The sequence below is a fragment of the Portunus trituberculatus genome, chromosome 38 (assembly GCF_017591435.1).
Source record: "Portunus trituberculatus isolate SZX2019 chromosome 38, ASM1759143v1, whole genome shotgun sequence".
Classification (NCBI taxonomy): domain Eukaryota; kingdom Metazoa; phylum Arthropoda; class Malacostraca; order Decapoda; family Portunidae; genus Portunus; species Portunus trituberculatus.
Genome location: NC_059292.1, coordinates 28,131,242 through 28,143,419, shown reverse-complemented (window position 1 = coordinate 28,143,419; position 12,178 = coordinate 28,131,242). Strand labels below are relative to the sequence as shown.

At 39.2% G+C, this 12,178-nt stretch overlaps 1 protein-coding gene across 1 annotated transcript in view; it reads right to left on the bottom strand.

The window, feature by feature from the left end:
• LOC123514706 overlaps nucleotides 1-6,527 on the bottom strand; it is a 32,357-nt gene extending 25,830 nt beyond the window's left edge. Inside the window, exons 1-3 of the mRNA XM_045272770.1 lie at nucleotides 6,371-6,527; nucleotides 2,396-2,538; nucleotides 1,547-1,721 (exon numbers count right to left, since the gene is read on the bottom strand). Of these exons, the coding sequence (XP_045128705.1) occupies nucleotides 1,547-1,721; nucleotides 2,396-2,538; nucleotides 6,371-6,394 (342 nt within the window). The 5' untranslated portion in view covers nucleotides 6,395-6,527. The remainder of the gene's footprint in view (nucleotides 1-1,546; nucleotides 1,722-2,395; nucleotides 2,539-6,370) is intronic.
• Nucleotides 6,528-12,178: the final 5,651 nt, after the last annotated feature.

Below are 12,178 nucleotides of genomic sequence, written 5' to 3'. Positions count from 1 at the left end.
GTGAGTATTTTCCGAGGTCTTAACTGGCCTGAATCAGCTGCAGATGCAAGGGATGGATGAATGAAAGAAAGTGCTAATCTGGTCTCTTCACCAAACACTGAACTGAGTAAGTTGTAGAAGCCTACAAGAATTTATAAGCTTGTCCTGAATGATTACACGGTGTAACACAATTTTGACTTTTTTTTGTCTTTGGTCAATTAATGTTATTTTCTAATTCCTTTCATCTAAAAAACGAAGAATATAATGCTTATTCTCTTTAAACTTTGATTTTTATAAACTGGCCAGTGATGTTTTGAAACAAGCCTATTATAATTATTATTATAATTATAACAGAGCTATGAGATTTGCAATCCCCCGAATTTGGAAGGAACCAACTGATCACTCAAGCAATTGCTTTTTCTGTATGGTAGAAACTTCCAAACGATGAGCAGGCAAAAATGCGCCTACTATCATATATCCTGACCTTCTGTCATCCATTGCACCAGTGCCACACTGCTCTGAGCTCCCCGTACCCTCTTCTCCTACGAGAGAGCAGCAGTGTTTACAAAAGGAAAGTAGTTCAGAAGAACATGAAGACACTGATCCAGAGTTCAGAGATGCAACTGATGAGAGAAATCCATACTATCCCAGCCAAGAAGACATCAATGACCTGATCAGAGATCTTGGCCTCACGAAGTCAAATGGCGAGCTTTTAACGTCGAGACTCAAGCAGTGGAATTTGCTAGATGAGAGTGTGCACATATCAGGTCAGAGAAAGCATCACCAGCATTTTTCAAACTTTTACACTCGTCAAGATGAGCTTTGCTTTTGCCACAATGTGACCGGTCTGTTTGAGTCAATTGGAATTACCCTTAACCCCAAAGAGTGGCGGCTCTTTATCAACAGCTCTTGCAGAAGCCTCAAAGCAGTGCTGCTTCATAACGGGAATATGTACCCATCTCTCCCCCTCGCCCACTCTGTCCAGCTCAAAGAGGAATACAAGAGTGTCAAGATGTTGTTAGATGCCTTGAAATATGAAGAGTACGGTTGGGAGGTTAAAGGAGACTTCAAAATGGTGGCTTTCCTGATGGGTCTCCAAAGCGGCTTTACCAAGAATTCTTGTTATCTTTGCCTTTGGGACAGCAGAGATACCATGGCACACTACCTCAAGCGGGACTGGCCACAGCGAACCAAGTTTAGTGTGGGGAAGAACAACGTCAAATAGGAGCCAATGGGAAACCTGTGTTAGATAGCATAGCAGGAACACTATATAATTAATATTCTTTCTCAAATAGTACAGCAGTGTGTTCTCATTTCACATGTTTTGTACCCAGTGAATATTTAAAAACACCAAGAGGCTACACCACAACACTTCTACCTGGCCATATGAACATCACACCATCCCATGAATAACTACTTGGATCACTTGCCTCAGAGACAACAATGCTGAATTTGAATCACCAATAACAGTGGAATTAAACAAGATAATATAAAGTTATCCAGGTAAGATAAACATTTACTTTCTTTCACTGTGCATATTGACATGACTTCAAAGTCTCCAGCATACCATCATTCGAATATCCGCATGTTTGTTATAGATTCTGTCGTCAGGACCACTTCTGCCTGCCCGAATATCAAAAAGATCTGCACAGCAGCCAGGTGGTAGAATGCTGCTGGGAACAGCTGCACTGATGACGCTCAAAAGTTTTTCAGATTTTTTTGAATTTGCAAAACTTAGCAGCCTGTGGAAAGAAGAAACCAAGTTTGCATAAACACAGATAGGATGCCCAAACCTTTGACTTTTAGTCTTACAGTATCCTGAAAGTATACTTTCCACCACTACATTATAGTAAAGTGACTTCCTTTAGTCTTATAAGATAAGATAAGATAAGATACTTTATTTGTCAAATTGTAATACATTAAATTTTGTATACAATATGAAATTCATTTTGGGTTAGGAGCTCCCTGGTAGTTATTTGTACATTAAAAATAAATCAAATCAATGCAGCAATAAAAACATTTAAAATCATTTAAAAAATGTTACTTAGGCTGTTCAAATGAAATGTTGATTTCCTTTCTTATACATTCAATAGTAAGTTATTTCTACCTTTATCACAGACTATCACATACAGTTATCACCTAAAAGCTATAGTGATAATAGGTGGTTGAAGAGAAGAAAGCTTTTAGGTACAAATGACTTTCTATATCTGTCAGTGTGCTGCATGGGCAAAGCCAACCCTCTACCATATCTTAGATATGTATAACAATTATGAAGTGGATGAGTTATATCTTTCATAATCCTTTCTACTTATTTCATTGTACCTGTCTGATAAAGCTTATCTAGTGATATGGTCTCTGCACCTAGTTATTCCTGCCTTTTTTAACAATCTTATGGAAAGAACACCGTGGCACATACTCCTCAGCTCTTCGGCTCTCCTCAGTCTCTGCAATACTGCACTCCATTTGTGTCTGTAGTTGTGGACAGAGGGTCTGGTTAGATGCCTTCAGCACCACACTCTGAAGCCCCATCTGCACTGCCTCACACGGCAACAGCACCTCCTGCAATATCTTCAAGTGTTAGCTACATGAAAATTTAGTGTTATCTCTGTCTCTCTCTCTCTCTCTCTCTCTCTCTCTCTCTCTCTCTCTCTCTCTCTCTCTCTCTCACACACACACACACCTCCAATCATACAATACCTTAGTCCAATGGGGAGAAGTAATCATGTGACATTAGAGATGCAAATTCAGGAGGAAGATGGCTATAAAGGAGAGAGATTAAATTATGCAAGAGTGGATTTTGAAAAATTAAGGATCAATTTTGCTGATAATGAGTAGAGAAATATTATGTACAGAAAGACAGTACAAGGGAAATATGACATATTCTTACAGAAATATAATGAAGAAGTAAAAAAATTTGTACCTGTTTATAGTTAAGAAAAAAAATACATGTTTGGTACAATGCTAGATGCATACAAACTAAAAATGCAAAAGATAAAGCGTGGAAGACACTCATAAAACAGAGAAATGTTATAACAGACAGCAGTACAAAGATGCCAGAAATTAATAAGTATATTAGAGTAAGGAGAAAGGCAGAAAGAAACTTTGAGAAAGATGTGGTGAATATTAGCAAAGACGAACCCAAACTTTTCTACAAGTTTATAAACGGCAAAACTAAGAACAAGGAAACAATTGAAAAAATAATTAAAGAAGGGAAGACATACCAAACAGAGAAGGAAATGTGTGAAATAATGAATGAGAGCTTCAAAACGGTGTTCACTCCAGAAGATTCCACAGAACCTAATAGGACATGGCATTTCCAAGGATTACAGGAGATCGCAGTGCACAAAGAGGTTATTGGAAGATTATTGGATAAGTTGGATGTCAGAAAAGCAATGGGGCCAGATAGTGTATCAGGCTTGGTGTTAAAAGAATGTAAAGAGTAACTACTGGATCCAATTTAGGAAATAATTACAAGTTCAATAAATCAAGGAAAAATTCAACTAGAATGGAAAAGGGCCAACGTAATACCGATATTTAAAGGAGGAAAGGCAACTGAACCACTAAACTACAGACCAGTGTTACTTACAACACTTATAGGGAGGCAGTGGCATAGTGGATAAGGTGGTGAGCGTGGGATTGGGCAGACATCCATGCGTAGGTTCAAATCCCACCACATACAGCCTTAAACACTTTGTCGAGTGGTTTAAAGTTACCTACATGTCACCAGGATACCCAGGTTCTAGGTGGTTACACCCAAGATGAGCTTCAGGGTGATATGGGCCCTAATATGGTTACCACTAAAAATAAAATTGCCTGCGCCACTAATGGGTGGAAGCTGAACAGCACTTCCCATACACTCTTCAAGTGTGCCTACAGGCGCTATAGGCCTTAACGTATAAGAAAAAAAATAAAAAAACAGTCTTGGAGAAGTTGTGTGAAATAATTATAAAAAAAATGGGTTAAATTTCTAGAAGAGGAGCAATTCATATCAAACAGACAATTTGGGTTCAGGACAGGGAAGTCATGTGTATCAAACTTATTAGGCTTATACTCAAGAGTTATTGCAGGACTTGAAAATAGAGATGGATGGGTGGACACAGTATACCTGGATATTAAAAAGGCTTTTGATAAAGTCCCTCATGGAAGATTACTTTGGAAACTAGAGAACATAGGAGGGCTGTGAGGAATTTTGCTAGAATGGGCAAGAGATTATTTGAAGGATAGGGAAATGAGAACTGTGATCAGAGATACATACTCATCTTGGGTAAAGTAACTAGCAGAGTGCCATAATGATCAGTGTTAGCTACCATTATGTTCCAGATTTACGTAAACAACATTCACATTGGGGTTAAGTTATAAAAACTCATTTGCTGATGATGCAAAGCTGCTAAGAATTATCAAGACCAGAGAGGACTGTCTGCTGTTGCAGGAAGATATAAACAAGATCTATGAGTGGAGCAGGAAGTGGAAATTGGAGTGTAATACCAAGAAATGTCACATAATGGAACTGGGAAAGAGGAAGAGAAGACTGGTATGGATCTATTTGATGTGAGAGGAATAAATAATGAAGACTAAAGAGGAAAAAAATCTGGGAGTGATCATATATGAAAATCTGAGCCATGAAAAACACATAAGCAAGATATTTGGACTAGCTATCATATAAAATAAGACTGGCATTTCAATACATGGACAAAGAAATGATGAAAAAAATCATCACAAGCATGATACATCCAAGGCTGGAATATGCAGCAGTGACATGGTCTCTGAGCTCTAAAAATAATATAAAAAATTGGAAAGGGTACACAAGATTGCTACTGAGATGGTGCCAGAATTAAAGGACCTAACATATGAAGAAAGACTGAAGGAAATGGGACTGCCAACATTACAAGATAAATATAGTCAATGGCACTGAAAAGATAGACAAAGAAGACCTGGTGCCGTTGACAGAAGATGGAAGGACAAGAGGACATGAAAAGAAGATCAGAATGAGGCAGTGTGTGAAGGATATTGGAAAGTATACTTTTCCAAACAGAATGGTGGAAAAATGGAATGCACTTGATAATGAAGTTGTTACATCACATAATGTGCATAACTTTAAGGAAAAATGAGATAAATGGAGATATGGAGACAGGACACTATGAGCCCTGCTCAAACCCTGTACAATACAATTAGATAAATACATGCAATATATCTGGAATACATAAATAAATAGGAAAAGAATTTTTGTCGGAATCAAAGACTAGCGATTAAATGTCAGGAGAGAGAGAGAGAGAGAGAGAGAGAGAGAGAGAGAGAGAGAGAGAGAGAGAGAGAGAGAGAGAGAGAGAAATTAACATTAGCAGGAGTTATGTAACAAGGGTTTCAGCTGATATTGAAAATGCATATAATATATTTCCTATAACTCTCTCAAACTGACAGATTTAACTCTCTAAATAAGGAAAACTCTGATTTTAGATTTTAAAAACACTATAAACCAAAACTAAGAAATTATTAAAACTAGCAGTCACTGGCTCACACACACACACACACACACACACACACACACACACATATATCTATATACAAATTAAGGATACAACTCTACCTAAAGCAATATATATATATATATATATATATATATATATATATATATATATATATATATATATATATATATTGCTTTAGGTCACGTTAGGTTAGGCTTATGTTAGGGTTAGGTTAGTGTGTAGGGGAGATCCGGTTAGGTTAGGTATTTTTACTCATGAATTTTGTGATTTTCCCCCTTTTTTTAATCTTAAAAATGGGTATTTGTTCCTTAAATTTTTTCGGACCCCCAAATTGCCTCATTTTTGCTTTCCCCACCGAAAAACCCCGCTTTCCCAGGAGGTCCCCAAGCTTGTTAGACTTAGGGAAAAAGAAATTTAAGATAGGGTGTATTGGCTCAAACTGCAAATCATATATATATATATATATATATATATATATATATATATATATATATATATATATATATATATATATAAAGAAAAGAAGGTTGTTTACATTAGTGTGCTCCCTCAAGTAAATAGATGAATCAAGAAGGATGGCCAGCTTAACTTGTGAGATCCTCCTCAAAATGTGTTAGTCATAGGAAAGAGAAACGGAAGCAGGAAAAATTTTAGTTTTACCAATGAAAGGGATGGAAGAGTGAACATAATGTGGTTAACTTTTGCTTAAATTAAGGTGGAGAGAATTGAGGTAAGAAGAAATTTAATGCAGTGAGACAGCAGGAAGGGAAGAGGAAAGGGGAAGGGAGGCATACAGTGAGCAAGTACGGATGAGAAAATAATTATCTACGACATAAAAGTCGTGTACTGACTTATCAAAAATCAATCATAATATTAATTGTAATAATAAAGAAGAGGATACTCACTGCTATTAACTGGTGCGACACCATAGCGGTGGCAGGGTTGTGCCTCTTTCAAGAAAATTAAGCAATGTTGGCTTATACGTTTGTTCCATCTTATAATGGAAGTTTTCGGTAAGTGTGAATTCGGCTCCCTTATACTGCTTGTACCATTGCCCATTAATTTTCACTCATATCATCGCATTCTTATCTTGTCTTCATTCATAGGGTTGTTCAGCAGTTATGGAAGAAAAACATTTACCATTTACATAAGGTGTGCCGAGTAATATCAAGAACAGATAAGAGCTCGGTAGCTGTGGCTGCGTGAAATATATAGTCTGTTGGAGAATTTATGCCCTACGAAAGTGACTACATACATTGAAGACCAACATGATTTAAAACTTGGTTCCTCTGAGCTAAATGCGAAAAAAAAAAATATGTACTGCTCATTGCTGTGGTTTGATAATACAATAGTCTGACATTGTTCCCCGTTTTTACTCCCTGTCCTCATATCGGATATATCATTGGTGACCGCCATACTCAAGATGTTTTAGACGAAGTCTAATACATCGTATCGCTTTCGAAATTCTGGCGGAAAGGGGAAAGAGAAGAGCGAGAGAAAAAAAAAAAAAAAAAAACGAAGAGGAGAAAGAAGTCTCGGTCATTTCCATTCCGCGCCCGCTTGTTTCTGTCCTCATTTCTGGCATACATCGTCTGTCATGCACTTATCACTTAATTCAGTAATAAATATTTCTTGAAGGAAAAGGATATGTATTCTGACCAGTCAAAAGTTGTTGGCCGAACAGCGTGAGTTTTGTTAAATAGATGAAGAATCACATTATGTTGACAGTTTACTTCAATTTAAGGGAAGCAGTATTGGGAAAATGTTGCTTACTTAATGCAGCTATAGGTTATATGTGTGCATATTGTGTGTATTTGTGTGTGTGTGTGTGTGTGTGTGTGTGTGTGTGTGTGTGTGTAAGATACATGGGAGGAAGAGGATTTACATCTTTAATCAGAAGTAAGAAAATAACTATGTTCCTTACATTTAGATATATTTTAAATGTTGGTGTACGTTTTGTTAAGATTTGGTACGTTTTCTTCATCTGATCTGTTACGATTAGCAAAAGGAGTGGCAATCTGCAGCGAGACAGGCGCATATATCTATCGCGCTGTGATAGGCTCAGGAGTTACTCTCCTGAGCATGACAGGCAGCAAAAGGTAAGTACGTGGTGAGAGGCGTATGCCAGGGAGCATGACATCATAATTATACTGTACAACACCACCAAGTCGGAGTGTTTGGTTGTTCCACACAAAAACTCCAAAGTTCTGTAGGTGCGGACAATAATCCTGAATAATGAACCATTACAGTTCGTGGACAGCTTCACTATACTTAGGGCATGTGTTGTGTGATTCACAAGACGATCTGACGTCAAGAAATAGCTAAATTAAACCACAGTTGTAGGAAACACTATATCCTGAGGAGGTTTTCCTTCTCCACCAGGGAGGTGAAGCTAGAGCTATTCATGAGTTACTGTTACAGCATATACTATTGTAAGTCAGTGTGGGCCAGCAGATACAGTTTCTTCTATACATAGGTTTCGTGTCTGTCACAACGACGTCTTCACGAGGCTATTGGGCGTGCAAAGCCGTGCATCTGTGGTATAGTTCCTTAGAGACCTTGATGCCATAACATCAAGTGTCTGGAAGTCGTTAGGAAGCACTCAGTATCTAGTTTAAAGTCGATAGTGAAACAATCATGCAACACTGTCGTCACCAACATCAGACATAGTGCCTACACTAGGAGGGTTATGCGCCAGAAATGGTTTCACCCGGGATAATGTGCTGCCCTGCATGATACATATACTAGAGTAACTAGACACTGGTTAGTTGTACATCCTTTGTGTTTCCAAGTGTATATGATATGCTCGCGTACGTGTGTAGATATGTATGTGAACATTGAAATGCCTCTCTTATATTAGTCAACATTTTATATGATAATCCAAATAGCTTGCTTATGTGTTTTTCGGGGCTTAGATTTTCATTCAGTCACCCATATCACTCATATACCATTTTCTATATGTGTGACACACGCTCTCCCTCTATTTTACAGACATACTATTACAATTAATTTCCTTTCTTTTTACATGCTATTCTTCCTATGCACTACAACTACAAACATTCACTCACACGCCACATATACAAATTCCTCCTTGTATTTCATTACCTACTACACTGATGATTTACACGTACACACACCATACATAAATATTTCTGCATATATCTTCATTTCGCCTCGAGATGGCAGGCCAGCAGCACCAAGGCGAAGTCAGGTGGTACAACCAGAAGCGTGGTTACGGCTTCATCAGGGACCACAGTACAAAGACAGATACACTTCTCAGGCCTCAAGCGGTCCCTACAAAAACGTCTTCCTCGTGAAGGAGACAATGTAGTCTTCACCGTCCATGGGGGAGACAAAGGATCGGAGGCCCGAGACACCAGGAGGACCAGCATGACTTCACACCCAAAGCCACCTCTCAAGACGTGGGATGTGGAAGCCAAGATATCGGCTTGCATCTGCGCCGCAAAAGTCCTTGCCGGCGGCAACGCCCGACGTCTGCAAGCTCTAATTCCACTGCTGCTGATGCACAATGGCCTACCCGGCATAAGAATTCCACCACAAGCCTTCGGAACCTTGTTCCCATACACATCGAAGCCACTGAGGGGCCACCAGCCGTCTCGCCAAAACAAAGTCCAACCTCGCTCCGAAGACCTACAGGAAGAGGTTGAGATCGTTGAGGAAGACGAGGAAGAAGAGGACGAGCTCGTCGATGTGGAAGAGAGCGATTCAGACCAGCCACTTCCGCCTGTCGAGCTTCCACCAGCAGAAGAAGTAGGCTGGGAAACGCCAAAGAAGAAAAAGAAGAAGACGAACTCTACTTCAACAACACTTCCAGCCGAAGCTGAGCCAACTTCCCAGCCAAGCCCACAGACGACCGACCATTATCTCCTGAGGAGGAAGAAGCAAGGCACAAGACACACCACACACCACCCAAAATATTAACTTTCTCAGATGTTATACAGAAGGGATATGGTAAAAAGAACAATATAGACACAAAGGAGCAGACAACGACCCAGAACCCAGTCCGCCAACTGGCCCGCCGTGGAGGACTCGCCACCTAGTGATCCACCCCACTCCTGACACCAACATCGACGCTGCAGCCCTTCCTGACAAGACCATGCCGCCCCCCCGCACAAGCACCGCACCACCTCTGCTGAAGACGAGAAGCTCATCGCAACACAGCACCATCTTGCGCCTGGGTCAAGCCCCAGTGATTTTACTCTCTTACTAAAGCTCCTTTCTTATCACCCCAGCTATTCTTCCCCTATCCCCACTTCCCCCCTCCTACTTTTTCTATATATCCTGTTCCTGTTCCTGTTCATTTCACTCATTCGAATTTATTTGACCCAGATTCTATAGTCCCATTATGTAATATTTCTCTGCATTAAACTCCAAACCATTCCAAACTAAACTCCAAACCATTCATTTAATCACTCCCCGATCTTTTTCCTCTTTAGTCTTCATTATTTGATCCTCTCCCATCAAATAATTCTATACCGGTCTTCTTTTGCTCTTTCCTAGTCCCATTATGTGATATTTCTAGGCATTAAACTCCAATTTCCACTTCCTACTCCACTCATAGATCTTGCTTATATCTTCCTGTAACAGCAGACAGTCCCCCCCTGGTTTTGATAGCATCTTATAATAGTATAGTAGCTTCGCACCATCAGCAAATTAATCAATATATCTGTTTACCTCAATGTGAATGTCATTTACATAAATCTGAAACATAATGGGGGCTAATACTGATACTTGTGGCACTTCACTTGTTACTTTACCTCAAGATGAGCTCAGCATGTATCTTTGATCACAGTTCTCATCTACCTATCCTTCAAATAATTTCTTGTCCATTCTAGCAAAGTTCCTCGCAGTCCTCCTATGTTCTCTAGTTTCCAAAGTGGTCTTCCATGAGGGACTTTATCAAAAGCCTTTTTTTTTTTTTTTTTCTTTTAAATCCAGGTACAGTAGGTCCTCCTTATACGGTACTTCGTCATCCGGTAAATTCACAGTTACGGTGTTTGGCAATTACTACCCTCGATTTTATTTACGGTAAGAAAATTTCATAGATACGGTATCCGCTCGTATTTTGTTTATATCGTACCTAGCGCCACCATGCCTCCACAACAATCATTCTTTTCCCGTGTTTCCCGCTGAACACGTTAAGTTTTTGTGGATATTATTATCACGACGTAGAGTGACGCACCCATAATGGCACCAAAACATTCTGCAGACACTGCTGGAGTTGAAAAGGCAAAGCGAAAGAGGAGCAAGATGTATTAGACTTTAAGTCTTGTCTAATACATCTTGGGAGGAGTAATCTGACATTGGAGGTAAAATTATATATTTTGAAGAGGAAAGAGCAGGGAGAAGGTACGTCTGCCATAAGTCGAAACTTGGGCCTAGCCCAGTCGATAATTTGGACGGTGTTAAATAATCGTGAGCTATAAAAAAAAAAAAAAAAGTTGGCAATAATGCAACGGATCTGCAGAGCAGAGCCTCGTCTGCCCACTCAGCAAAGATGAGTGAGGGCTGAAATCCCTACTGTCCCTTAGCCTCGGGAGGGACATCATATGATAGAATACGTGATGAGTGAAAGGTAAATAAAAACATTTTCCATTTATTTCTTTTGTGCATTACTTTACATTATTTTATATGACTATTTTCATGTCTGTAGAGGTGACTTTCAATGTGTTGGAACACATCCATTATTACATATTATAATGGGTTCGGTATACGGTAATTTCGAAATGTGGTAAGGTTTTCAGGAATGCATATGTACCGTATAACAAGGACTTACTGTATACTGTGTCCACCCATTCGTCTCTTTTTTTTCCAGTCCTGCAATAACTCGAGTAAAATCTTAATAAGTTTGATACACATGACCGCCCTGTCCTGAACCCAATTTGTCAGTTTGATATGACTTGTTCCTCTTCTAGAAATTTAACCCATATTTCTTTGATAATTATTTCACACAAGTTCCCCAAAACACTTGTAAGTGACACTGGTCTGTAGTTTAGTGGTTTAGTTGCCTTTCATCCTTTAAATATCAGTATTACATTAGCTCTCTTCCATTCAATTGGAACTTCCCCTTCATTTATTGAACTTGTAATTATTTCCCAAATTGGATCAAGTAGTTGTTCTTTTATACATTCTTTTAACACCCAGCCTGATACAATATCTGGCCCCATTGCTTTTCTGACATCCAACTTATCCAATAATCTTCCAATATCCCCCTTGTGTGTGTGTATTCACCTAGTTGTATTCACTTAGTTGTAATTTACAGGGCCTGGGTATCATACTCGTGTGGCCCCGTCTCCATATCTACACACATCCAACTTTCCTTTAAAACTATGCATACTCCTCGCTGACACCACCTCCTCACTCAAACTATTCCACACCTCCACACATCTCTGTGGGAAACTATATTTCTTCACATCCTTCAAGCATATTCCCTTGGCTATCTTTTTACTATGCGATCTCGTAGTTCTATTTAAATTTTCCTCTCTCAACACTGGTAGCTGTGGTGGCGAGTGGACGTGTTGTGTGTGCGCTCCGTTTCTGGCTGTGGTTTTTATAGTTAGCGAGTGGTGTTTGTGCTTGGTGTCTGTGTGTGGTGCTTTTGAGTGTTAGTGAAGTGAAAGTGTGTACTGCAAGTGTTAGATTAGAGTGAAATAGTGGTTAGAATCAGTGTTTGTGAGTTAAAAGTATTTTTG